The sequence below is a fragment of the Penicillium psychrofluorescens genome, assembly GCF_964197705.1.
Source record: "Penicillium psychrofluorescens genome assembly, chromosome: 5".
Lineage (NCBI taxonomy): Eukaryota > Fungi > Ascomycota > Eurotiomycetes > Eurotiales > Aspergillaceae > Penicillium > Penicillium psychrofluorescens.
The window spans coordinates 1,256,621-1,284,220 of NC_133443.1; the positions used below are offsets into that span (position 1 = coordinate 1,256,621).

Below are 27,600 nucleotides of genomic sequence, written 5' to 3' on the forward strand. Positions count from 1 at the left end.
ATTGCTCTTCGAAGTCGACGTCAACCTGTGTCCACAATGGAAATCGAAGCTGGCTTGGATACAACCAACCGCCCCGATGAGTGGAAGATAGAACAGGGGATGGAAGGCCATAAGCTGCCTATCCTTGATCAAACTGGAAGTGAGACTCTTCACTTGTATCCACCGCGGCCTGCGAAGTTGATGCAGGACGAGGAGGCTATTCGCTCGGTCGGCAATCGTACCAAGCTATTTGCGCGAGAGCGGCAAGGATGGAAAGGGTATTGTTTCCCATGGCATAATATCGGAATTTGAGGAAGTACAGAGCTTACCGTTTGTGTGTAATAGATATGTGGAGTGGGAAAACTATCCCGAGAAAAAGGAGAAGGCACACAAAATTCTCACATCTCAGACCTTCCCACCTTGCCCCGATTTCAATTTCGGTCCAATACCAGGAACCAACCCTGTTCTTCCCGGTGATGACTTCAAAGCATGGCACGCTGCGCTTGGCGGGGAGCTCACCTCTGTTGCGGATGACTCCTGGCGCACAGTTCTTCGTGAGAAGCATTCAGACATGCTGCACCTTCTGCAATTCCCTTACAATGGAGAGCCCCCCAAGCGACTAGTTACCTCTAAAGTGATCACGCCAAATCCGCTCCATTTTGTGCGGAATCATGGAGGCATCCCTATCATAGAAAAGGACAAATGGGACTTGACCTTGGATGGGCTGGTACAGCATCCGCAGCGTTACACATTGAACGATCTCATGGATGCGAGCAAGTTTCCCCGGATGGAGAAGACTGTCACTATCCAGTGCTCAGGAACTCGCCGAATTGAGCAGATTGCACTGTATGGTGGACAGGGTGATGAGGTTCCGCAAGCACCGTGGGCTGAAGGTGCTATCGGCACAGCGCGCTATGTGGGTATCAGCTTGAAGAAGGTCATCAAGGATTGCGGCGGCCTCATCAGCCCAGCCAAGCATCTCGAGCTCTATGGTGTCGATACCTATGTCAAGGATCTTGAGGTCTGCAATTACGTGGTCAGCGTACCATGGTCTAAAGTCAAAGCTAATGAGGTCATGCTCGCGTGGGAAATGAATGGCGAGCCTCTACCCAAGATCCATGGATATCCTTTACGAGTCCTCGTTTTCGGATATATTGGAGCTCGGAGCGTCAAATGGCTCTACCGCATCAAGGCGATCAAGAATCCGTCCCTTGCCCCAGTCCAGAGCAGAGAATATCTCTATTTCAACCAGCAAGTGGGCAAGTACAACCAGCGCCCGACAGACGGCATTCAAATCCAAGAGATGCCGGTGAGCTCCGCTATCATGTCTCCATGGACCAAGCAAGCCATTGTGCATGTAGGGAAGATCCGATGCAAGGGCTGGGCTTACTCCGGTGGAGGCCGATGGCCCGAAAGAGTTGAGTTATCTGCAGACGGAGGTTTCACTTGGTACGAGGTGCCGCCTGGAAATTTGTCCAAAAAGGGCAAGTGGGCGTGGCGTACGTGGGAGTATGATCTTCCTTGTGAGGTTGAGGGTTGGATTGAAATTGTTTGTCGATGCTGGGACAACTCTCTCAATACGCAACCTCTAAATATTCGCGCGGCATGGAACTGGGGCCTTCACGTTACATCCTCCGCCCATCGAATCAAGATTTACAGCGTCAATAAGAAGAGGGAAATTACAAGAAAGCGTCTTGATAAGTTCGAGCAGCTTGGAATTCCTTTGGCTCCGCTTACTCACTACGATGCGGTGTCTGGTCAAACCCAGGAGGAGTACGAAGAGTACTGGAACACGCATGACCCGCGCGATGTTGATGATTGATTCACTAAGTTTGGAGGGGTTTGTTTGATTAATTGTGTCCTTTTGTTATTCGCAAGATCTTGCGCATCTTGCATCTTGATCGGATAGGACCGGCTTGAGAGGCTGTTCAGATTCCCCTTGTCCGTACCAGTTCTAAGTTGATCGTTAAGCGCCCGCCGGACGGCCGAAGCCTGCCAAGGGCGTCCCCACCTCAGTGCTGAGAGGCTCGCCAAGACCGAATTAGGGAGCAGGAAAATCAGAGAAGAGAGGCAGAGCTTGAATGGGTCAATGGAGACGACGGCCAGCCACTTTATACGATCGATAGACGTGGGGGGTATTTGTAAATAGCTTCAAAAGTTGGTAGGTAGGGAAATTTTTTTAGTTTTTCGTTTTTTTTTATTTTTTGCTGAATTGATTTATTTAATTTTATTTCAATGTCCGAAAAAGGCTTCTAGTACTTGCTGATGACTACTATAGTCATTTGTATTCATAGGAAAGAGAAAATAAACAAACAAACAAAACTTGATGACGAGTTCGTTGAAGATACAAGGGTGCCTCAATAATCTACATCAAATGGTTCGGAAAATGTCAGGTTTGCGCTGGTCAGATTCGTTCGAATCGTCTTTTTTTGACCAATTCCCGCATCCGTGCTGGGGAGCCGAAGATTGGGTCCGTCTCCATCTTTCCTCGGGTATTTGATTAACCTATTTAGGATTAATCTACTTCTGTACTACACTGGTAATTATTTTTTACTGCACGTGCTTTATTCCAATATGCGAGCTCAAGTCTATCGGCTAGGCCTATCACTAGATCTGGGAGTAATTATCAACATATCTACGATCAAATGTACTGTACTTGTGGAGCATACACGAGTCAATAACCGCACTGGCCCAATTGCGTTATACGGCAATCTGGATTCATGAGGATAGACCAAGATCCACATCTTGTCTATGCTTTTCCATTTCGTTTCTCTATGCCAAATAGTTATTTACGCGGTGGTGAGATCATTCCGAAGGTTAAATGTTTGAAGAAAGATAAAAAGGCGGTCGGATGCGGAAGAGCCTCTTCGCATGATGCTTCGACTACAATACCCTCGGTAACCGATCTGCATTTTCGAAAAGCATCAACAATCGTACGACGATAATTGGCCGATCATCGTGTATAACTGCATTTATGACGTGGAATTTACCTTTATGTCAGTTAAACCAGCTACAACGGGTCGGTCTCTATGGAGCGTCTGTTATGATGTAATTGACTATGGAGAACGCAGACATGCACTGTGAATGAATGCCAACAATACACCATAATATAAATGAACAGATCGCTCGTAGTCAGGTTCAAATTATATCCATTAATGATACATTATTGTTTCCAACATGTCCGATCAACGATACTACACTCTCGCCGAAGGTGAGTTCAGACCATCATATTCAGGATAGCTAAACTGACTCCATGAAGGATGTCCCTTCGCAAGTAGCAGCACTGCTGTTTTGATGCGAAATCGGGAGGGCGCTGGGCTTGGACTCCTACAGGACACACAGCTTATTGAAACTCTGGCGCATTTCTCCCACGAAAGAATCCCAGAGCGGTATGATCAATGCTATACCTATTTCGTAGCAGAGACTGAGCTGATTATATTTATCGTTTAGTGTTGTTCATGCCAAGGCTGTTGGGTAAGCTAAAACAATATACCGCATTAACCAGTGGACGAACTCATTTCTCTCTTTATATTAGCGGCTACGGAGAGTTTGAAGCAACTTCAGACTGCTCAGATATCACCTCCGCTAGCTTTCTCAACAAAGCTGGCAAGAAGACTCCATTTTTGATGCGTGTTTCTACTGTCGGTCCAGAGGCAGGCTCTGCCGATACATCTCGAGATGTCCACGGATGGGCCATGAAGCTATACACCGACGAAGGTAACCTAGACTGGGTTTTTAACAACACGGTGGGTGAAAGCCAAGAACGAAAAGACGTAATCTTTTGTCTCATTTTATTTTAGCCGGTTTTCTTCATTCGAGATCCCATCAAATTCCCTTCCATGAATCGCTCTCACAAGAGACATCCAAAGAGCCATCTTCCTGACCCAAACATGGTAGGTGCGAGAAATGCAAAGTATATTTTGAACTGCTAATAACTTAATTAGTTCTGGGAGTACGTGGCCTATTTCAAGGTTCAAAAATTTATTGATAACTAACAAAGCAAATTCTAGTTTCCATGTGGGTAATCCAGAAGGAATCCATGAACTCCTGCATCTTTTTAGTGATCGTGGAACTCCCCAATCCGTGCGATTCTTGAACTCCTACAGTGGACACACATATAAATTCACAAAAGAGGTGAGAGGTCTAGTAGATCTTTTTTTAAGTTTCTCTGTTGCTTACCTTAGTAGGACGGCTCCTTTAAATACATCAAGATTCACATTAAAACGCAACAAGGGATCAAAAATTTCACCCGAGAGGAGGCCACTAAAATTGCAGGCGAGAATCCAGACTACATGATTCAGGATATGTTTGAGGCTATTGAAAGAGGAGACTACCCTAAGTGGAACGTTTACGTCCAGGTCATGGACCCATCTGAGGCAGTCAACTTTAGATGGAACATCTTCGACATGACCAAAGTCTGGCCGCATAAAGACTTCCCACTTAGACAGATCGGCCAGATGACGCTGAACCGCAATGTGAGTGTGACTTAGGTGGATACAATACTATGTTTGCCGATACTAAGAGTCATTAGCCTGGCAACTATTTTGCGGACATTGAGCAGGCGGCTTTCTCACCATCGACCATGGTCCCAGGGTTTGCAGGATCGGCTGATCCAGGTATTTTAGCCTTTTTTCACATATTGTCTTGCCAACAGCAGGCTCATTTGCGTCTTAGTCCTTCAAGCACGACTATTTGCCTACCCTGAGGCAGCTCGATATCGTTTGGGTGTTAATTACCAGATGCTGCCCACGAATGCCGCTAAGGTACAGGTTTACTGTCCTTTCGAAAGAGATGGCAAGATGCGATTCGATTCTAATTATGGTGGTGATCCGAACTATGTCAACTCCTCTTTGCAACCAACCAAGTTCTACCCTGAGATGAAAGGAATAAGCCCAAAGTCAATCAGCCTTCACACAGAGCATGAGAAGTGGGTTGGGGAAGTCATAACTTACACAAGCCACATCACAGATGACGATTTTGTTCAGCCTGCGGCTTTATGGGAAGTCATCGGTCGAGATTCTGGACACCAAGATCGAACCATTGGCAATATCGCTGCTTCTCTCAAAGGGGTTGAGTCTGCTAAGTTGCGGAATGATGTGTATGGTTAGTAATACCTAGATCTCGACCTCTTCGAGATTACTTGGCTGACCTACCTTTTCAGCACTGTTTTCCCGTGTCGACCAGGACCTCGGAAAGAGACTGCAAAAGGCCACAGAGGCAGCAATCAAGAGTTAAACCTTTCTGGCCTATTTCAAAATTGACAAAAGCGAATGACCGTGAAAAAAAAACCCCCTTAGTTTCCAAAGCTTCCCAAAGAAGCTAAGCTACAGATCCAATCAGATCGAAGAAGCTCACAAACTATAACTCCACCCCATTGATCTGCAAGACGAACAAATACGAAAATATATTTTATATCTTAGGAAAGATTATCCCCATACGACTTTATAATATTAGGCTCAGAATGGGTTTTCAACACGCTCAATCAGCATACTATGCCTGTGAAACGTCTACAGTTTGAATTTTTGGAATGCAAGAAATTTTTTAGCTATCACAAGGAACAAAATAATTCAATCCTTCCCACGCTAGTCACTAAACATCTTTTGACTGCTTTAGCACTGAAGAACTTGTAATAATCACGTTAATTGTCCGCACGTTTCCCTTTAGCTTCCAGCTCTTTATCATTCTTGTAGTACTCTTCAAGCTCTTCTTCATCCTTCTTCAGATAGTCCTCATAGGTCTTGGGTGTCGACTCGATGCTTTCCTCACTACTATGTGAGTCTTTTCTATCGGAAGGCTGAGAATGATGGCGCTCAAAAATCCTTTCAAAAAAAGGATCTTTGTGTTTTTTATGAGTGTCAGAGTCTGAGTCGTTATTAGGAGCAGCAATATTGGGAAGTTTTGGAGAATGAAAGACCTTCGGGCATCTGGATTTGCAGGTGAAAAACCACTTTAAGATTATTTGAGGGCCGTGTAGTTGAAAATAAAACCATGTTATTTTTACTCACTGTAACACATCCATGTGCTTAAGTACCTTTCGTTCAAGCAACCGCGTGCCGTGTGGTTCCGTGACGAAATTCTGGTCCATGTCGCACTTAAATATAACCATGGAAAGCACACAACGAGGTAATAGAATGCACTAGTCCTGTGACCTTCAGTTGGAACACTAGACTTGGGCAGCCTTCATTAATATGGTGACATCATTTCCGCGCCCAAGCGAAAAGGAGAGTATACCGGTCTCGAGGATGAATATGATAAAGAACAAGCAAAGTTAAAAAAGATCAGAGCTTGTCTATTCTGAAAATTGAAGACAAAAGTCATATAGCCTAAGTTGTCATAATCGCGCATCACGAGTGGCATTACAGATGAAGCAGGGTCACGAACTTATTCACAATGCCGACGTACAAGGAAAGGTAGGCTCGTCTGCCACCTGAAGTCCCGCAGCCTCATCCTGATCTTCCTGAGAAGTAATATTCCTTTCGGCTCACAGCGAAAACCCGTGTCTCATCTACATTCCACACGCTGACCAATAAGCTGGCCTATTGACATATTTTGAGATGTCGCATACCGATCCAAGGCGAGGAATGGACAGACCAGATTTACATAGTCTACACTGCACTATGTTCAACCGCAGTTACTGTCGCATGTTTCCTGCTCCTCACCACAGGTGTCCTCCCTGTATCTTTATGCCCGATTCTGTCCAAACACGTCCTTACAGTCGATCATGATGGGCCCAATTAAATCATGGTGCGAGCCGACCAGCAGACGGCGCCCTTACTTGTTAGAGACGCGTTCATCTCGATTGTTCATTGTTTTGACGGTCTCGTTATCGCTGTTTACTGTGCGTCGGGCAAACCTTTGCCAATTTTCCAGTCGAAGTATGCTAATAGCTTTATTCTTACGATAGGATGTTTTTCTCTACGCGATGGTACTGTAAAATTGATACTCGTTGAGGCCTAAATTAACCTTCTAATCTTACGTTATCTACGAAAGATTGTTCCCATTATGCCAAGTGTTTTGGTTACTCGAGCTGGGGTATCTTTTCAAGATCGTAAGTTGTCTAATTTGAACAATTTCTTTGCCTTTCTGCGATATTTTCACTCACAGCTGACGCAATCTCATAAACAGGTGAACGCTGGACTAGTTTTGTTCTAATTTCCGAAGCTGTATCTGCTTTTTGCTTTGCTCCTGTCTTTGGCTATCTGTTAGATGCGGCAAAGACTCGGCAGAAGTTGTTTCTCGTTGGTCTTCTCTTTCTATTGGCATCTATGGCCTTGTTTACCGCTGCTTCCTCTATCTCTTGGTATATAGGGACGAGGATTCTACAAGGTGCTGCGAACGTTATGGTCAGTCTATCTGCGTTTACCATTGTGAGCGACACTGTCCCAAGAAATAGTCTTGGCCAAGTACTTGGCTATGTGGACATTGCCTTCACGCTGGGATTTACACTGGGTCCCATGTTGGGTGGAGTTATTTACCATAATACCGGCTATTACTCATTCTGCGGGGTGGCCTTTGGCCTCGTGGCTATTGATCTTATACTGCGATTATTGATCGTCGAAAAGAAAACTGCGGCTAAATGGTTATTCTCAGAGAGCCGCGAGAGCAACAATGAAGCTCAATACTTAAGTCGGGACAGAGAGGCTTCTGAAAAGAAGTCGAGCAAGGTAACTGTCATATGGAAGCTTCTGCAGCAGCCACGAATCCTTATTGCTACATGGGCGGTGATTCTACAGTCCCTTCTAAATACGGCTTTAGATTCTGTACGTTCAAACTGCTTACAGTGCACTATTATGATAGGTGGTTTTGCTTATTTTTATTTTTTGAACTTCTAGGTACTCCCAGTCTTCGTGGAAGATACATTCCATTGGAATACTTTCGGCGCTGGGCTCACGTTTCTTCCAATTGCTGTAACAGTTCTGTTCCAACCTCTTTGTGGTATGCGATTCTCCTTTCAATAATGAGAACTTCGTTATATTAACTATTTAGGTTATCTTTCTGATCGATTCGGGACCCGTATCGTCGCAGCCTCGGGGTTCACTCTTCTAACCCCTTCTTTGATTTGCATGAGATTTGTTCACGAGAATACCATGCAACAAAAAATTCTTTTTTTCGCACTACTATCTCTGTTTGGGGCGTTCAACAACTGCAGTTCCCCGTGCCTTCTGGTGGAGATGCAGAAGGTGGCCGAGGAGATGGCAGAAAAGACTCCCGGCATCTTTGGGGAGAAAGGTGCGACAGCGCAGACTTTCAGCATCCAGCAAATGGCCGTTTACACCGGATTTACTGTCGGTCCAATACTTGGGGGCTTTGTTGATAGTCGCTATGGCTGGGACACCATGGTATTGTCCCTTGGGATTTTGCCCGCCATCACAGCTGTGTCAACTCTCTGGCTTTCAGGATCTGGGTCAAACAAGAAACCAGAGAAGACTGATGGGGAGCATTCCCCCCCTGTTGAGATATAATAAAAGATGATAGATGGAAAGTGGACCATAAGGATGCTTCTAGATGCTCAAATGTTCAAGGGAAATTACGTAATTTTCTATGGGTTCCGGAAGTGGTTTTATATAGGCTTCCAGGGAACTCTATTCTATAGAACGCGTACAAGATCCCGCTGTGACACAGTATCTCCATGTACGGTGGTGTTCCAAAGGTCTGAAACCCTCTACCTACCGCCTAAGCAGGTAACTAGTTTCAGGACACCACTGTAACTCTCTAGGGAGCCGCTTTATACTACGTTTGATATGACAGATAGTCGTAATTATGGAAGGTATAAGGTACCTCTCTATAAAAGGGGTTTTGAAACTACCTAATCTCAATATCATCTCTCTCGATTTCAACAATGCTTGATCAGAGAGATGCCGTCGAGGGATTGAGGCCTTAGGCATCTGGGCGTCGGTTATTAACATGTGCTCCAGGTTCGAAAGATCGGATTTTTGAAGCATATCCGATATGCATTGCTCTAAAAAACAAAATTTTCAGAGACAAATGAAAAAATAAAACGGGTTGCTGGGAGAAGAAATAGAAGGAGCGAGTCAGAGAAGATCTTCCAAGGTTGAAAAATAATCTACGGAGAGCGACACCTTGACGATCTACAAATAGAATGGTCAAACGACCAGAGCGTACAAGGCGTAGACTCAAAAACTGGCCGAGCAGGAGCTGTTCTGTAAACAAACATGGAAGGGACATGAGTGCAATATTGTACCAAGCATTGTGGGAAAATATTGTTCTATTGCAGTTATCCAAGGTTGTGGTAGAGCCACACGTTTGGCTCAGTATAGATGCATTGATCTTCCTTCATCTGATACTCCAGGGGCACAAGACCACCTGGAAAGGTTATCATCGCTCCATCCTTGTTTTCGTCGAAGCCCAAATTGACGCTAGTCCATTCCTGCCATTCTTGGATAGTACCGGTCACAACCATACTTCGTGGAGCTATCTTAATCACCCTGCCACCTAAGCGAACATGTTTCCGGAGCCACGGATCGAATGGATAATCGATTCCGTTTTCTTTTTCTCCAGAATTTGGAACTTTCCAAGAGATATACTCTGACATACTCAACATGGGGAACTTCTGCTTGCACGTGGGACGCAATGGGACAACCAAAACAGACAACTCCGCTTCCCGAGCGGCTTGTTTCATTTTCTCGATGATCATCTCCGCAAAGCCCTGAGATCTCTTTTCCGGGTGCACCGTGACGGATAAAGCACAGAGAGCGTTAGGCTTTTCTGTGTTAAGCCATGTACTGGAGGATTCTCTCAGTTGCTCGGCAGTTAGACTGTTATTTGAAGAGAAAGAAGAGAACGAAGAGGGCGAGGTGATTGGCGACGATGATGTCGAAGAAGATGACATGAATGCCTCGGACGGAGAAGACCGAGAAGAAGACGGCCGCGGCAAAGACCGTGATGAATTTAACCGAAGGTTTGATTGCTGTTGGCGCCGTGAAGCTTGCTCAATCCCACGCGCCAAAATTGTATCATAGCCTCCATTGGGCAGAGCACTGGAAATTGCGGCTTCAATCTCCTCCTGGGAAAATGAGGACCGTTGTCCTCCTCTAAGCTGGAGATGCGTATGTAGCTCGGGTGAGAAGAAAGGAACTGATCTTCCACATCCGATGACGACTTCCTTTCCTTCTGCGCTCTTTTCAACAACCGCAAATTGAAAGCGAGAAAGACCTTGTATCTCTAGAAGCTTTGGGACGTATTTTTTGAACGTAAAGTTTTGGTCCAAAAAAACGGGCCATGCGAGGTTCAGGGGATTCTCAGCATCCTGCAGAGCCTGCCAAAGACCTGGTCTGGACTCGGCCGTGTAACATGTAATAGACATCATGAAAAGACCTAACGGAGCAGCTCAATTGAGGCCCTTGTGAGGTAGAACTTGGGATGTATGCATGTCGGGGAAGAAAGCATTAATAAAGAATGAAAGGCGAAGGAGGGGGCGACGGGGGGATATGTTCATAGCAATGGCCTAAATAGTGCAGACGTCAGCTGAAGCATGCTTCGGATAAAATATCTGATGCCAGGACGGGCCGATGCGTCATTGTAGATCGTATTTAATAGAAGCCGTAGATCAGTAGATGTGGGGCAATTATGTACCTGGTGCAACCACGGTTGCACCCGACTACGGAATGCAATCGACCCCGTGTCAGATATTATTGACCAGAATTGAATAGAATGTTCGGAGCATCTCCTTTTGATTTCAGGTTATGGAATGCAAACGCTTCGTCAGACACTTATTGACCAGAATTGACTAGAATGTTTTAAAGCATCTCCCTTGCTTTCATCTAAAAAGCCTTGCTTTGATGATTCAATATTCATTCTCTATGAGTGATTACGTCCTTTCTGACCATCATGGACTTCTAGATAACTACATGGCTATGTCATCATCGCTTCTAAGAAGCAATCTGGACTTTTTGCGAGGCTCTCAATCCATCTGCAAATGCTTGCAACCAGCACCTCGGCGGTAGTTTGGTCGAGCACCTCCCAAGACGTAGCGAGACGTATTTCTAGGGAATTTCCGGGGCCCGGGATAGAGTAAATGATAAACTCATTCGTCGAGTTCTCTGGATAGAAGTCGGTTCGCGTCCCAACCGCCTCGCCAAGATGAACATGTAGCTTAGGCAGCATGTTTTGGTGCAGTACCAAGGATCCGAACTGGGTTTCTCCAGACCAATCTGTACATTTATCACGAACGACAGAAAAATCCATGCTCTCAAATCTAAGCGATTCAAAATGTTGCGTTTGAACTTGCTGGAGTAGCTCGATTGCCGGCATGGAAACATCTCTTAGTTTCACACGAACGGGAAGCGTGTTCATACATGGCCCGATCACCCCCTCTACACCTGGGAGTCCTACCGACCGGCCACTGACCACTTGTCCAAAGACGATGTCATCTTTCACGAGGTGTTGGCTTAGAGCTAGGGCCCACCCCGTCTTCACAACTGTCGCCAGAGATATCCCACGAGGTGGTTCCACTGACAAAATTGTACGACTGGCTTCAACCAGGCGACTGGGGGTGGAAGGCAGTTCTTTACCGGTCACATAGGTCATAGATGAGCCCTGTAACGCCTGTTGCCAGTAATCAATGGCAGCTGAAGACACTTGCTTCTCACAATACGAAAGGTACTGAGAAAATGACGGAGCTGCTCTGGGCGGGGACGGCTGCTCATAAAGGCTGGCGAGATCATCCCACAGGGCATCGACCGACACCCCGTCATAGTGAGTATGGGCGAGTCGTAGGACTAACACATGTTGATGATTGTGAGGGCTAGTGACCAGGGTGAACCGTGCTCCCCATTCACCTGGATTTAACTGGGGCGGTTTTCCTGAGCATTCCTGATGGACAAGGAAATCCGCTGTGCTCTCCACTGACCCATCTTCATCGCAATGGTGCAAATCCAGGGAAATATTGCAATGACGAAAGGTGATTTGAAAAAGTCTTCCCTGGTCTTTCTCTCTGTCCAGAACGGTGCGAAGTATTCCATGCCGCTCCACTAATGCCACACATGCCTTTGTAATTCGACCGTAATCAAGCGGACCACGCAGGTGATATCGAATGAATTCGTAAGGTAGATCCATAAAGAACTCTTGCAGCTCAGTTGCTGGTCGAACATCTTGCACTTCGCCTTCGGGTAGGTTGGAAAACCTCCCCAGGCTTACCGATGGCGGCGGAGAAGGGGTTAGTGAAACCATTGATTCGCAGCTAGCCGGGGTGACGGACACCTTTGACAACGAGCTAGCCTGTAGGATATCAAGTGGATCTATCTGCAGATTTTCTTTGCGTGCCAAAGTACAGACTTTCATTGCTGCCAAGGAGTCTCCACCGTGAGCAAGGAAACCGATGTTCAGGTCAACATGTTCAGGCAGGCCACCAAGTACGGCGGCCACCAGCTTGAGCAATTGGGTACCGTATGCGCACTCAGTCAATACGTTTCCTTGACTAGGGGTTGAAGATGCTGCGAGGGCGTATGCTGTTCGTTCTCCCAGTGAAAGCTTTGCAGTTCGATCGCGCAGCTGCCTCCTGTCCGTTTTGCCATTTGTGGTCAGAGGAGGGGGCTGGGCCAATGGAAGCCAGAGCGTCGGGATCATAAATTGAGGCAAGTGCTGTTTGAGATATGATACGGCATTCTGGCATACCTGTTGAAATACCGAGGGGAGCGGCCGGTCGACCAGCCAGGCCGCTGGCTCACTGCCAGGAGATTTGTCAACTGCTGCCCATTCAGGCCCATGAACGAAAACCGCCAGAACTGTAGATTGATGATCTGCCGGAGAAACAACATCTACAACAATGTCATAGCCGGCAGGAACACATTTGGAGAAAGTCCGCTCGATTTCACTCAGCTCAATGCGCTGACCATGCAGCTTGACCTGGTCATCTTTGCGACCAACAATCTGCAGCGATCCATCTGACTGCCAGCGGACAATGTCTCCAGTCCAGTAATAGCCATGAGTTGAAGGGCCAAAAGGAAGTCTCCAAGTGGGTGCCTTTTTGCTGAAGCTTCGTGCCGTGAGGTCAGGGCGGGCCACATATCCTCGCCCAGTGATTGGCCCTTCAATCACCAGTTCCCCCGAAGCCCCCAATGGTGCGAGCCGGCAAGGATCTGTTTGATCTATCACCCAACACCGGCATTCTGGGGGCGGCGTACCGAGATTTGTCGGGTCGGAATCCGGGGCCATGCTGGGCCGGCCCATGGTGAAGACCGCACACTCCGCAGGGCCATATCCCATGCCGAGATGAACTCGATCGCCCCAGGCTAGGAGATCTTGTTGCGCGACTCGCTCGCCGCCAACCATGATAGTCTTCAGGAACGTTGGCCGCTTCAATGGATCCAGCAATCTGAGGACAGATGGTGTCATCATGGCCATGTTAGCCTGAAGGTCCTCCATGGCAGCCGCTGGATCTCGCCGTTTCTCAATCTCAGAGGGCACACAGACGCACCCTCCATATATGAGAGGGTTCAGAATCTCCATGATGCTGGCGTCGAACGCATATGACGATCCCTGAAACATGCGAATCTCAGAAGTCACTTGAAACAGACGACCAAAGGTTCGAGAACTTGCGCAGAAAGCATTGTGATCGATCATCGCGCCTTTAGGCCGTCCAGTGGACCCAGAGGTGAACGCAACATAAGCAAGATCTTGAGGACTTGTCGCTGGCAGTGATTTTTCAGAATTCAGAATTGTCGTAATTGTTTCACTCGAGCATGATGGCACGATAAGCACATCCGGCAGCATGCTGCCCATTCTTTCCGACTGCTTAGCAGAGCATAGCCCAACAGTGGCTTTGGTATCAGCAATCATCTGCTGCAAGCGATTGTCTGGGAACGAAGTTTCCAGGAGAACAAAAGCGGCGTCCGCTCGCAGAATGGCCAACAAAGCCACTACAGTCCATCCAGATCTTTCGAAGAGAAGGGGAACAATGTGATTTGGCCCAATACCGAAACGCCTCAGCCGAATCGCCAAGCTGCTCGACTCGATGTCAAGTTCATGGTAGGTCAAATTTGCGTCCCAGGCTGCAATCGCAAAAGCGTCGGGCCTGAGCAACATCTGTTCCTCTACCAAATGATGGACGCAAGTATTTGCCTCTAACAATGGATTTTTATTCCACTGCTTTAGGACAGATTCGTGTGCAATTGGCAGTGTCATCACGGATGAAAGCGCTCGTTCCAATCGATTTCCATTCATCTCATGCGTTATGTGAACAAAGTAGTCCACCATACACTGAGCTTGCCATGGCGATATGCAAGACCGATCGCAATTCATAGAGACACGAACGTCCTTGTTGTCAGGAATGCATTGGAGCTTGACGGATGGAGGGGCTTCCAATCGAGAAACCGGGTCATGGTCCTTTGCCTTGTCGGTAGAAATAGTCAAAATAGTCCTGCCTGCCCAGTTACTGGGCTCAGGTAAAAATGATTTCGCCTCCCTACACGGGCTTTGTAGCTGCTGTCGAAGTTCTCGCAGCAGGTCACCAATGGGCTTTTCCCGGCTTAGGGAAAGATGGATGGATTGGATTTCGCCTCGAACATCACCCTTGCTAGAGATGTACACAGCGAACTCGACAATACTTTCACTGGTGTAGGAATATAGAGTGGCTGCCCAGGAAAGGCACAGAATCAGGGGCCATTCAGTAAATATTTCACCTGGAACTCGAGCCTCCAGGATATTATGCATGTTTTCCAGCAGCAGAGAGGTGTAGATTGTAGGAAATGCCAGGACATGAAGACAAGAAATTAATCATCTTCTGGCCTGCGCAGCGTTCTGAACACTTCTTCTAGTAAAGCATGCGCCTTCTACAACTACGCACTGGCATGTTAGAACAATTCTGCGGAAGCTACCATGACGACGAGAGGTTCGCGTCGGCCTAGAGCGCTTTCGGACGCAGAAATGTTCAGAAAGGAAGGGTTGCTGCTCCTGCGGGAAAGACCAAAGGGCGCAGTAGTCAGGGTAGCCAAAAAATGCACGCACACGTATCACCTGGGAAAGATGGAGGGTCGGGCATACCCGAGAATACGTGCCTGGATCTAGGCGATCCGCAGATATCTTTGTGGGGCATCATCCCTTGCATCACGATCTAGGGCTTTGCTTTTTCGATTCGGTAGCAATTCTTCAGGCTAGCCGCTCACATCCATGTGGAGCTACCTTTTACGTTTGCTGGTGGGTACCTAAATCTCTAGGTAGGTAGGTCAGTACATGTACCACGGATGGAACTACACCAGTGGGTTTGACATTTGAGTCCTTGCGTCCTCGGACCGAGTCCCGCTCGACCACGTTCTCTTCTTTGAGTCGTTGTTCAGAAAGAATGCCACCCAGTCGCCCTCGATGTATGCAGGAGCCAATTCAAAAATGCAGTGTGTGGTGTTATACATCAATTCAACGGCACACGATTCCCCTCTATCCCCGAACTCCCAACCCTTCAATTTTGACAATCCTGCCTTCCATCGATCCGGCAAAATACATTTCCCAGAAATAATGACTATTTCTAAGGCAGAAGAACAGAAAGCTGGCGCCATGTACACGTCGCCTTACATGGCCGAGTTTTACGATGTCTACTGGAAAGATTTCTTTTCTACGTCTCAGGACAACGCAGTCTATGCGAATCAGCTGCAGATCGTCCGCGACCAAACGCCATCAAACAGCCCGCTCCTGGTACTGGATGTTTGTACTGGTAGTGGTCGCATCATCCAGGGATTGACCAGTCGCACACAAGACGAGAATGATCGAAAAATCCATTTTATCGGTCTGGATATCGCCGAAGACATGATCAATCGAGCTCAGAATCTACTACCTCCCACCTCTGAAGCTGCAATGACCACATCTTGGGTAGTGGGATCTGCTCTGGATATGAGAACATCGCTGGCAGCCATTATCCCAAAGCAGAAGGTGGACCTGATCACCATTGCTTTTGGGAGCATCAGTCACTTCCATGAGGACGGCCAACCAGAGCAATTTCTCCGTGAGGTCGCTCAGCTCCTTCGTCCCGGCACAGGACGTGCGGCTATATCTTTCGTGTCTACATTTGTGAACACGGATGTTCCGATCTGCCTACCTGGGGAAACCCAAACCCCTGAGATGCCCAGTAAACAATTTCCTGGTATCTACTATCAGGAGACCGCGCTGGAGCCGAGTGCAGGAAATTCTGTTTACTTGGATCGACGCGAAGTCGCGGTTATCAAGGTTGACAGCGAGGGAAATCGGAAAGTGCTGTCAAAGCAGGAAGTGAACACACCGTTCCGGATGTTCAGTGAAGAGAAAATCCATGCTATGGTGAAGCAAGCGGGGCTGCGAATCGTCGAGATCGTCACGATTCCTGAGGAGTATATTTGGGTGGTACAACTACTGTAGGAGCGCCTGTTCAACAATGTTCCCGAATTAGTTCAATGTCAATTCCAATCGGAGATTTCTTTAATAATCCGCCATTTTTGTTGTGAACCATCGGTATGGAGCAAATTGCATAATTTGGCTTGGAATGTTCAATTCCACGTAATCGCATAAGTGATCGATCAACTGAAACAATGTAGAACGAATATGACGACAGGAAGGGACAGAATTCTTCGGGATGACCTAGGCTGATCATTTTCAGATCGGCCCGTATCTAGGTTTGTTGGCCATCCAAGCCTGATGTGGCCATTAAAGGGGTCAAGATAAAGACTGGGAAGTCGACTATTCGCGACGGGGCTGTAATACTACCTGTTCAATCCTTTCATTTGACGTGCCCATTTTTCTGCCCGTCGTTTCAGTTGTCTCTGCTTCCGTCCGAATCGCCTGTGCACGATGACCGTCACTGTTCTACAACCAGTTGTATTCCCAACTGCTGGAGCCGACCAGGAGAATATCAAACTCCCCATTCCAAAAATATCTCCCTTTTCTCTGCTCCCAAGGCTCTATGACTCGACGCAGCTCCAAAACAACATACTGGATCAATGTCACATCCAGATAGAGCAAATCGAAGATGTTTATCCATGTACCAGTGCCCAAGAGGCCCTCGTGGCTTTGTCCATGAGCAATCCAAACGCTTATGTGGCGCGCTATGTATATCGCTTAGCAACAGGCACAGAACCAACTCAATTGGAATCAGCAGTGAAGACCGTCGTCCTGGCTCATACGATCCTTCGTACCCGAGTTATTCAGAGTGCTACTCAGGGATCTCTCCAAGTCGTCGTCAAAGCAGCCGCCCCCTTGGTGCGCGCAGAAGGACTTGACCAATATCTCCAGCGAGACATGCGGTCCCCCATTATCCCTGGGGACCCTTTTTTACGTCTAGCTCTTGTCCATGAGTTGGGTACGGAAGAGCCTTTTTTCGTTGTGACGATTCACCATGCTTTGTACGACGACTGGTCTTTAAATCAAATCCTACATGAAATTGAAGCAGCTTATGCGGGACAGACCATAACCCCGCGACTTTTCTCCCACTTCACATCATGTGCCAATCAGTATGGACAATCCCTGGCGTCCGAAAAATACTGGTCCAATTTCCTTGATGGAGCTCAGCCTTGCCGTTTTCCTCAGCTTCCTCACGATTCCTATGTACCGACCGGCCGTTCTTTAATTGAGACTACTGAGGAAATTGCGGATTTCCATTGGCTTGAGTCTACTCAGACTGCGGCTGTCGAACTTGCTTGGGCTCTCCTCTTATCTCGATATGTCTCTTCATATGACCTAACTTTTGGAGTTACCTATACGGGACGCCGAGCTTCATTGCCCGGAATTGACACCATGTCCGGTCCAACTATCGCCACCGTGCCCCGACGCATTCGCCTCAACCCAGTTGAGTCTGTTGATGCTACGTTGGATCGTCTAGAGCTAGAAGAGCGTCATATGACACCGTTCGAGCAACGTGGACTGTATCGAATTCGCCAATTAGGTGGTGATGCTGCTACAGCTTGTCAATTCAACAATCTACTCGTTATCCAGGCCCCTCCTCAGCATGAATATACCAGAATGATTGATGTGACGAACCAGCAAAAAAGCTTGGCCAATCATGCCACTTTCGGCACTTACGCATTGACCTGGGTCTGTGACTTGCGGCCGGATGGTGTGCGATTGCAAGCAGTATTTGATGACAATGTTATTCCCTTTCATCAAATGCATCGTTTGATGCGACAACTCGTTCATATCCTGAAGACAATTGTTTCCAAACATCACCGATCGCAGGTGCAACAACTGCTTGGCTTATGCCCAGAGGATAAGGTTGAACTTTATGAACGGAACACTGTTGTCCCTGAAACAACTCCTGTGCTTATTCCTGAACTAATTGCACGAAACTGTGCTATGAACCCGGAGGGTGTGGCTGTCTGTGCCTGGGATGGTATGTTCCGCCGAGGAGAATTGCAAAAAATGGCGACCAGAGTTGCTCAACGTCTTCGTTACATTGGGGTCGGGCCGGATACATTCGTCCCTTTGCTCTTCAACAAGTCAAAATGGACATCTTTGGCTGTTCTTGCTACCTTGGAAGCGGGAGCTGCTTTTGCTCTGCTTGATCCCTCTCTTCCTCTCCATCGGCTACGCACCATTTGTCGTCAGATGAAAGCGACTTGTATTATCACTTCGTCTGAGCTGGTCAGCACTTCGGTTAAGCTAGCTACCGCCGTCATTGCGTTAGAAGATGAAAGTCCAATTCTAAGTGAAGACGGTCCAAAGGGCGCTTCCCTTGGTACCGTGGCATCTCATCACGCTTTGTATGGTGTTTTCACCTCTGGATCAACTGGAACCCCCAAAGGTGTGGTGATTGAGCATGGCGCTTTTGCTACTAGTATCAAGGCCTACTTGGAAAGGATTCCCATGGGCGAAGATGTACGCGCCTTGCAATTTGCCTCCTACAGCTTTGATGTTAGTGTGTCGGACATTCTTCTCAGCTTAGTATCCGGAGCTTGCTTATGTGTACCATCGGAGTCAGAACGCAAAGGCGCTCTGGAGGATGCAATATCCAAATACAACGTGAACTGGGCGGACCTCACACCCTCCCTGCTCCGGCGCTTTCGTCCTGAACAAATGCCTAGCCTACGGACGGTTGTTCTAGGTGGCGAGCCCTTGTCAGCAGCGGTTGTACGTACCTGGGCCCCATATGTGCGGCTATTGAACATCTATGGCCCAGCTGAGTGCTGTGTGCTTTCGACGGTGCAAGACAATATCCATGAGAATATAGATCCCCGCGACATTGGCGTGGGTGTCGGTACCGTTTGTTGGGTCGTCGATCCAGATGACCATGAACGTTTGATGCCCATAGGTGCTGTCGGTGAACTTTACATTGAAGGGCCTACCGTGGGACGCGGCTATCTGGATGACATGGAACGCACTATCGCAACTTTCATCAAGCCTCCCTCCTGGCTAATGGAGATACGACAAGATCTCAGACAGGCCGCTCCTCAAAGTCGGATCTACAAGACCGGGGATCTGGTTCAATATACTGCCGAGGGCTCACTGCTATACGTTGGACGCAAGGACAAGCAAATTAAGCTTAATGGACAACGAATTGAACTTGGAGAAGTTGAATACCACGTCCAAAATGCCTTTTCCAGTGCCTTCGAGGTTGTTGCTGACGTGGTCGACTTGGCTGACGGCAAGAAACTGGTGGCTTTTGTTCGGATGCCTGGCCCGGCGGGTGATAATACTACGCTTGGAGATATCATTCTTTCGCCTGATGGAGCTTGGCAACAGGACTTGGACCATGTTCAGCAAACCTTGCGACAATTCATTCCAGAATTCATGATACCATCAACTTTCATTCCTATAGCCGAAATACTCGTTACACTTTCCGGAAAGATTGATCGACCACAATTTCAGAAAGCAGCCGCCGGGTTGTCCCGTGAGCAGCTTCAGGATTATCGACCGGGCAAGCGCGGTCCAAAACGCCCTGTTACCAGCGCTATGGGCCGCAAAATACAAGCTCTTTGGGCTGAGGTACTTCGATTGAACCCGGACGATATTGGAGCCGACGATGGATTCTTTCAACTAGGTGGAGACTCAATCACCGCCATGACCTTTTCTGGAGCGGCCAAGACGCAAGGATTGAGCTTTGCTGCCTCTGATCTATTCCATAACAAAGCCCTCGAAGAGATAGCCGAGCATATTCATTTCAACGGCTCTGGAAAGACGCTATGTCAAAATACACTCATTGACTGGGTAGCCGAAACAGCCCTTGCGCCCAGTCTTGAGGGACTGCCCACCTTCAACGGTGACACTCAGCACCGTCCGGCAATTGCACTGACTGGCGCTACGGGCTTTCTTGGAAATGAATTGCTGCGCCAATTAACATCAGACAATCGAGTCGATCGAATCCATTGCTTGGCTGTGCGCAATCCCTCTAGGTTAACTTCCAACAAGAAGATAACAGCGCATCTTGGAGATCTCTCTCATTCAAGGCTTGGTTTATCACCTGAGGCTGCCGAAGAAGTCATGCGATCATGTCGGGCCGTCATCCATTGCGGAGCCGATGTCTCGTTTGCCAAAGATTACCGTCTACTCCACGAGACGAACGTCCAATCTACGCGAGAAATCGCGGCGCTAGCCGTAAGCCATGGCGTGCCCATACATTTTGTATCTACTGCCGCGCTAGCACATTTTACGGACGGAGCCGTGTTGGAAGAGTCATCCTTGGCGAGTTTCCCCCCTCCTACCTCCCATGAAGGGATTTCAAATGGCTATTTGGCATGCAAATGGGTCAGTGAGGGGACTCTGGAACGAGTGCACAAGAAGTATCAACTCCCTGTGACTATCTACCGCGCTTCAAGTATTGTCGGAGCCAACGCTCCGGCAACAGACCTTACCAACGCAGTCTTGCAATGGTGCCGGTTAATGTATTCCGTTCCAGATCTAAATTATTGCCCAGGGTTTGTGGACTTGATACGCGTCGAAACCGTGGCGGCCGATATTTTACACGTCGTTTTGAACCCACCATCGTCACCGCCAGGAACGGTTTCGTATGTCCACGAATCGGGTGAGACTGTCTTCCCTGCTTCCCAGCTCAGAAGCTACATTGAGAGTGAGGTGGGCGAGCCTGTTCACGAGGTAGCTCTTTCTATTTGGCTGCAGGAAGCCCGTCGACAGGGGATGCTGGATATTCTAGCCCGCTTTTTGGAGACTCAATCTTCAGACAATGTGGACATTGCACTTCCTCGGGTGCATAGCCGTCGTTCCCCGAGTGACTTGAAATAGATCCCAACGCGAGATACCTTCGTGCCTGATAGTGTCTCCATAAATCAACCACACCGCTGTTTAAGTACTTCCTCATGTACATAGCCATCATTTCTGAGCTCTTCATGCATCACAGTGTCATAGTGACCCTTGAACTCACACCGCTAATTCGTAACATGAGATAAATATCGTATCACTTTTCTATTTACATATAAACTTATGAAATCTGTGACTTTGAAATTATACTTGAAATTGCACCTGTGCCATGGATTCTCTACCAACTCGACGATTAGGTCGCGACGGCCCTTTGGTAACTGCGATCGGATATGGTGCTATGGGCCTTTCAACAATGTACCATCCTCGGCCAACGGATGCTGAAAGGCTGGGTGTTTTGGATGCGGTCTTTGACAAAGGTATCCGTCATTGGGACACAGCAGACTGCTATGAGGACAACGAAGCACTCATCGGTCGATGGTTCCAGTGTACTGGCAAAAGAGACCAAATTTTTCTCGCATCCAAATTTGCCGTTACCCCGACAGGGGAGGTGCGCAATGATGCCAAGTATGTGCGTGAAGCGTGCGACCGAAGTCTTCAGGCCCTCGGTGTTGGTCATATAGATCTATACTACTGTCACCGGATGGACGGGGTGACTCCTATCGAGGAAACGGTGCGAGCCATGGCACAACTGAAGGATGAAGGCAAAATCAGGTATCTCGGTTTGTCTGAGTGCTCAGCACAAACATTGCGAAGGGCGTAAGCACCCCCAACTCACTATGGGTCTGATACTTAACCAGCTCCATGGTTTTTTTGCATGAATTGGAACAAAACACATATTGACCCCAGCAGGAACGCTGTCCACCGCATCTCTGCAGTCCAAGTCGAATACAGCCCTTTTAGCCTAGACATCGAAGACCCGGATATCAACCTACTATCCACCTGTCGGAAGCTTGGTGTGGCAATAGTCGCATATTCGCCTTTGGGACGGGGCTTCCTTGGTGGCCAATTGCGATCCCCGAACGATTTGCACCCAGACGATGTCCGACGCGGACTACCTCGGTTTTCTAAGGATAATTTCCCCAAGAATTTAGAATTGGTTGACTTCTTCCATAAGATGGCCACACGGCATGGAGTGTCCGTAAGCACTCTTGTCCTAGCCTGGCTTCTTCATCAGGGAGAGGACATTCTGCCCATACCCGGGAGTACGAACCCGGAAAATATCTGCCTCAATGCCAAGGCTGTCAACATAAGTCTTACAGACGATGAAGTCGCCGAAATACGGGCTGTTGTGGATAGTGCCTCAACTTCTGGTGGTCGTTATCCCGAAGGGTATGTTTACATCCACGAATGAAAATCAATGAATCATAATTGCTGATGTTAATTAAAGGGGTATGGCTTTGTTGGCGGACACTCCACCGCTGAAGATTCTATCGACATAGTGTGCCTAGATATACTAGGAAACATAAAATCATGTTTCGGGATTCAAGGTTGCTTTATTCACAAGGCTGACTTGACAAGGGTCCATCTTGATACATTTAATTGGGGTGATTAGCATGGTGGCTTACTGAATCTATTCCCTCTCCACCGCCAATAATTTACGAAGCAAACCGAAGCATTGGCGTTCCCCGTAACATCAATATTCTGCCTCAAAAGTCTATACCAATAGAAACACATCTTCTTGCGCTGCCTAATCGCAAACTTTTCTAGAACATTTAAGGCATTGTCGGTGACGTCGGAAACTTCTGAAGCTGGTGCACTTTGCGCAGGGTCTTTCCCGGCGTGCTGTACGCACTCACTATTGCTGCATGTATACTCTTCTTTTTTTTCGTCTTTCTACTGCTTGTTTCCTTCACCTAAATAACCAGTGTAGAATTGCGAATAGCTAAATGCATCAAGCGAGTCAGCTTGCTCAGGCCATCTGAGACAAAAGCCTCTCGGCAGGTGATAGGTCACTCCGTCAATCAAATTGCTTATTTGAGTTTCTTCGCGCTCACACCCCTAAAGCTTAGGCCCCCCGCCATAAATCATTTCAAATGTTTTGAAGAAGACAGATCTAATCAAGTCCGATTTTGATAGTATAATATATTATATAGTCGGATACGATGGGCGTAGGAACAAGCCCTAGCTCTTGGCCAATACGGTAACCGTAACGTGAGCCTGGGGAGTTTCGTGTGAGCGCCGACGTGCTTGGTCACCAGTCGGTTAAACCCTAGGGGGTTAGATGCGCAACTCCAGCGGGACGCCTATTTTCGCGAGATTCTGGACACACCATTGACCACTAATGAGGCATACATAACGCCATTTTATACCAATAATTACTGGCTCTATCTCCTTATTCCAACGGCCCTTTAGTGCATGTGCCTATATTATAAACCCGCGCTGGCGGGGCCTTCGTCCAAGCTGATAATCTGCTGCCCTACCCCCTCCAAACAATTCCCTTTTTCTTTCCAAATCATGTACAGTCTCCGTTTTCTCAGTCCAGTATCATAGGTTGATCTTCTTTCAACCTTTTTTTTTTTTGGCAGTAAACGCTATTACTTATCAGTTTTGCCATTCTTTTATCCTCTCTCCAACAGCCGGCGTGGTGTCCCTACAAAGGAAGAATTACCGGAATGCCACGAGTTATAGATTCATAAGACACAGACAAACAGGTAAGGCCTATATCTATGCCGGTCTACAACTATATAATGCGCTACCAACGGTCTCAAGATCACTAACTGTTAAATCAAAGCCATGGATGCTAGCACCACCTTCTTCGCCATCGCCGTCTCTGCGATCATAACCGATTACTCGACCAAAAAATTAGAATGGACCCCTGATATTCGTACCGAGTGCTTATGCTGGGTGCTTTTGTGTTTTGGGCTCAGATTCCGACGCTACATAGCTAAGTTGCGGGCAACTGAGTCGGACGATGCGCCCTCATTGCCGGCACCCAGACCCGATTTCGATTGGATGGTATGGAGCATTTCGCTTTTCGTTGCGGCCACGCGCGTGGTGCCGGTGTATTACGATATCACACCAGTGATGGTATAGTATTTTTCCTCATTGACCATTTGCTGGCTGCTGGCTAACTTCTTATAGCCACTGACAGTGGTATCCACGTTCCTTGCGCTGTCCTATCGGGATCTACGACTGGATGGTTTACCGAAACCCGGGGTTTCCAAAGGAGGATTGACACCCAAATCACAACGCAGACGTTCTGTACAATCATTATTTCTTGGTTTGCTGGGAACATGTTCCCTTTTCTATATGTTAAGATCGGTAAATGGCCCCTTGGTCCTGATGTTCGTTTTTTATGTTGTGGCAAGATCATCGAGCTTTTTCTTGCTGGCTACATGCATGGAATATAGCGAAGGGCTACCATCGGCGGAAATGCTTGAGACCATTGCTTTCCGAGTATTTTGCATCCTCGTCGGGGTCCTGGTGGTCTTTCCCCCATCCTCCACGTTAACGTGGTCGATGATACTGCACGCTTCCTGCATTTCTGCAGGACTGGCAGCCACTTTTTATCTGGTTTGTTATATCTTCTCCTCGACAACGCAAGGTCATGTTTAGCTGACATCATTTTACGCCTCTCGAAGGTATCGTGCGGTTATACGCTCGCAACCACCACGATCGAACCATACTCCATAACTGCGATTCAAAGCCTTGTGGCCGTTACAGCCCAAGACTATCTAATCTTGCTTCTGATTTCGGTCACGTCCTTGGCCTTGGGGATAACCTATCTCCCTGCCTCAGCAACACGGCAAAAGACTTTCGCCCTCATGATCATCCCGATGCTGCCTATCCTCACCGGCCTTTCTGCATTATGGTGTCTGGAACCGTCTCTACCATGCGATGATCTAGATCCGTCTATGCATCCTATTCGCCACCTTTCTATGCAAGCTGAAATCCAGTTTCACACCATGGTCGAGAAGCAATCTCAAACACTGGATGCGTCTTGCGCAGAGTACCAACGCCGATACGGACGGCAGCCTCCTCCGCATTTTGACAAGTGGTTTCGAACAGCGCAGGACCACGAATTCCTACTAACGGACGAGTTTGACACCATGATGGCAGCCATAGAGCCCTTGTGGGGCGTAGCTCCATCTGATATTCGAGCTCGAGTCGACAATGCAATCAGTGCTAGCCAAGGCTCTATCTTACGGTTTCAGGTTGTCGAAGGCGACATCCCCGCCTCGATCAGGTCCGCACATTGGATGGCATCAACGATCAGCTATTGGTTCGACCCAAAAATCCTCGAGACACTACGTGATATGACCCTTGCGATCAATACAATGGATGAACCCAAAGTTGTCGTGCCCCACGACATATTGTCTCATGCCCTAGAAGCCGCTCGGAGGCCCCGTCAAGGCACCCTGCTACCTGGGAAAAATTCCGATCTCGCTCAACACGTCGACTTCCTGGACATTAGCAAGCAGGACACCTGGGATGCAATGTTGCTATCTTGTTCCCCCGACACTCCAGCACGGGACTTTTACCAGGAGGCTACCCGCTCTCCCGCCTTGACCGAAATGGGTTTTCTCTCCAACTTGACATTGAGCAAGGATGTTTGTCAATTCCCCGAGCTTCATAACATCCACGCTGGTCTTCGTCACCCGAGCTCAATGTCAATGACGCACGCACTTGTCCCGATTTTCTCTCAGGCTAAAGCGTCCTGCTTCAATGATTTGCTGTACCCAAGTCCCTTTTACGCTGCTAAACTGCAAACGGGCGAGTACCATGAAAAAGAGGATATGGATTGGGAGCAAAAAGAGAATGTTGTTTATTGGACCGGTTCGAATACCGGGGGTCTCTCCACGAACGAGAACTGGCGGTCTTTCCAACGGCAGCGTTTGGCTCTAATGTTGATGGACAAAGACCATCCTATTACCTTGCTGAATCACACCCAGCAACAGAGTGGGCAAAACTCTTTGTGGGTGCCCATCAACTCCACCATTGCAGCTATTTCCAATTCCACCCATGTGCGGATCTCTGCCGCCATTCAATGTGAGGATAGTGCATGCAGGGAACAAGAGAAAGAATTGGATATCAAAGCTGACGAAAGAGACGCCCTCGCCGCGAGCTACAAAGCACAGTATAATCTCGACCTCGACGGAAATGGACTTAGTGGACGCTTCTACCGCCTTCTAAGATCCAAATCAGCCGTTTTGAAACAGACACTTTACCAGGAGTGGCACGATGACTGGCTGATTCCGTGGGTGCATTACATTCCGCTCAGCATGGACCTTGGAGATTTCCCTGAAATCGTTCGTTACCTGACCCAAGAGCGGGAGGGACAAACTCTGGGTGGGAAGGTTGCTCAAAATAGCTACGAGTGGTCGCGCAAGGTCCTTCGCGGTGAAGACATGCAATTGGTCTGGTGGCGGCTGATGCTGGAATACGGAAGGCTATTGAGCGATGATCGTGACCAACTGTCGTGTAAGAAGTGCACTAATGGTCATGAGCCCGAGCCAAAAAATATTTGACTGGGCGTTTTAATACCCTCGGCTTCTTGTATGTAAAACTTAATTCTCTAGCAGTGGCATTATTTTGCGTGTTCAGTCCTGAGTAGTCTACGCATACCTACTGTTGCCCTTCTGTATATAGCTCTATGAAAGCGTTGTAGGCTTTGATATCTAAAAGATTCAAAGCTCACAGATATAGCGAAAGAAACCTGAAGTAGAATTCTGAGCGAACCAATATCACTCCAAAAAGTGGTGGACATACTGGCCTATCAAAACTAAGAAGTGCACGTTCATACCATCCCCTAGTACATGGGAAAATAGGGCGTCCGATTTCTGAGTTATATAGATTCATGCTCAATTATATCAACAACATAGGGAAAACTCAGCGCCGTATCTATGTCTCTCAAGGGCTGACGTATTCACTCGGTTAAATCGTCTGTGGTTTTCCGGGGTGTTATCTCCCGCCACCGTCAATTTGACACTAATTCTACTAGCTTGCTGATTGAAGCTTATCCATAGCACCTGCCGTTTTAGACCCAGAGCTGCCCCAAATTGGGACAATAGTAGTTGATTCATAACGAATTTCGATTCTCACGTAAACGCCGAAGCGCTCGCTCCTATGTCCCAGGAGTAAAGATCTCTACCTTTCTTCTACGGCAAGCAAATCTTGATTCTCGGTGCGGGGACGCTCCTTCAACCATCTTTGATTTCGCCACTAGTAACTAGCCTATCATCAACATAGTTAGCTCACATAGTAAAAGAGGGGTAATTTGGATAGTTAGAACCATGTAAGACATTCCATTGTTTAAGATCAAGCTCGCTGGTAGTAGAATTACGAGTGCATTAGAATACATGTACGTTATGCCTAATAATAGTTAACGGAGCGACCGGACTAAGCTTTTTGTTGCCTTGGCATACTTCTTGCGGTGCCTCAAAGCCTTCCGGCATCCGGATCAATGTGGCGGGCAACGCACGGACGGGCAACGGCATACGCCATTCGCGCGATACAGACGTGATTACAAATTACTTATTTAGGCAGGTATTTAGC

At 47.7% G+C, this 27,600-nt stretch overlaps 8 protein-coding genes across 8 annotated transcripts; 6 read left to right on the top strand and 2 right to left on the bottom strand.

Annotated features, from left to right (window-relative positions):
* Nucleotides 1-36: 36 nt before the first annotated feature.
* Nucleotides 37-1,801, top strand: PFLUO_LOCUS7739 (uncharacterized protein; the record flags this gene model as incomplete). The annotated part of the gene is made up of 2 exons (XM_073785405.1): nt 37-257; nt 325-1,801. 2 exons carry the CDS (start codon nt 37-39, stop codon nt 1,799-1,801), a joined length of 1,698 nt encoding a protein of 565 aa, XP_073641764.1.
* Nucleotides 1,802-3,869: 2,068 nt separating this feature from the next.
* On the top strand, nt 3,870-5,214 carry PFLUO_LOCUS7740 (catalase A; the record flags this gene model as incomplete). The annotated part of the gene is made up of 7 exons (XM_073785406.1): nt 3,870-3,872; nt 3,924-3,931; nt 3,990-4,113; nt 4,167-4,454; nt 4,511-4,595; nt 4,654-5,082; nt 5,141-5,214. The coding sequence occupies 7 exons, from the start codon at nt 3,870-3,872 to the stop codon at nt 5,212-5,214; spliced, it is 1,011 nt and encodes a 336-aa protein (XP_073641765.1).
* Nucleotides 5,215-5,617: 403 nt separating this feature from the next.
* Nucleotides 5,618-6,064, bottom strand: PFLUO_LOCUS7741 (uncharacterized protein; the record flags this gene model as incomplete). Its single annotated transcript, XM_073785407.1, has 2 exons — nt 5,618-5,744; nt 5,985-6,064. The coding sequence occupies 2 exons, from the start codon at nt 6,062-6,064 to the stop codon at nt 5,618-5,620; spliced, it is 207 nt and encodes a 68-aa protein (XP_073641766.1).
* Nucleotides 6,065-10,851: 4,787 nt separating this feature from the next.
* PFLUO_LOCUS7742 (NRPS) lies at nt 10,852-14,022 on the bottom strand (the record flags this gene model as incomplete). Its single annotated transcript, XM_073785408.1, has 1 exon — nt 10,852-14,022. The coding sequence occupies one exon, from the start codon at nt 14,020-14,022 to the stop codon at nt 10,852-10,854; it is 3,171 nt and encodes a 1,056-aa protein (XP_073641767.1).
* A 1,425-nt stretch (nt 14,023-15,447) lies between these two features.
* On the top strand, nt 15,448-16,320 carry PFLUO_LOCUS7743 (uncharacterized protein; the record flags this gene model as incomplete). Its single annotated transcript, XM_073785409.1, has 1 exon — nt 15,448-16,320. One exon carries the CDS (start codon nt 15,448-15,450, stop codon nt 16,318-16,320), a length of 873 nt encoding a protein of 290 aa, XP_073641768.1.
* A 1,371-nt stretch (nt 16,321-17,691) lies between these two features.
* PFLUO_LOCUS7744 (putative NRPS-like protein biosynthetic cluster) lies at nt 17,692-21,129 on the top strand (the record flags this gene model as incomplete). The annotated part of the gene is made up of 1 exon (XM_073785411.1): nt 17,692-21,129. One exon carries the CDS (start codon nt 17,692-17,694, stop codon nt 21,127-21,129), a length of 3,438 nt encoding a protein of 1,145 aa, XP_073641769.1.
* Nucleotides 21,130-21,457: 328 nt separating this feature from the next.
* On the top strand, nt 21,458-22,544 carry PFLUO_LOCUS7745 (uncharacterized protein; the record flags this gene model as incomplete). The annotated part of the gene is made up of 3 exons (XM_073785412.1): nt 21,458-21,816; nt 21,955-22,434; nt 22,493-22,544. 3 exons carry the CDS (start codon nt 21,458-21,460, stop codon nt 22,542-22,544), a joined length of 891 nt encoding a protein of 296 aa, XP_073641770.1.
* Nucleotides 22,545-25,010: 2,466 nt separating this feature from the next.
* On the top strand, nt 25,011-26,573 carry PFLUO_LOCUS7746 (uncharacterized protein; the record flags this gene model as incomplete). The annotated part of the gene is made up of 1 exon (XM_073785413.1): nt 25,011-26,573. One exon carries the CDS (start codon nt 25,011-25,013, stop codon nt 26,571-26,573), a length of 1,563 nt encoding a protein of 520 aa, XP_073641771.1.
* Nucleotides 26,574-27,600: the final 1,027 nt, after the last annotated feature.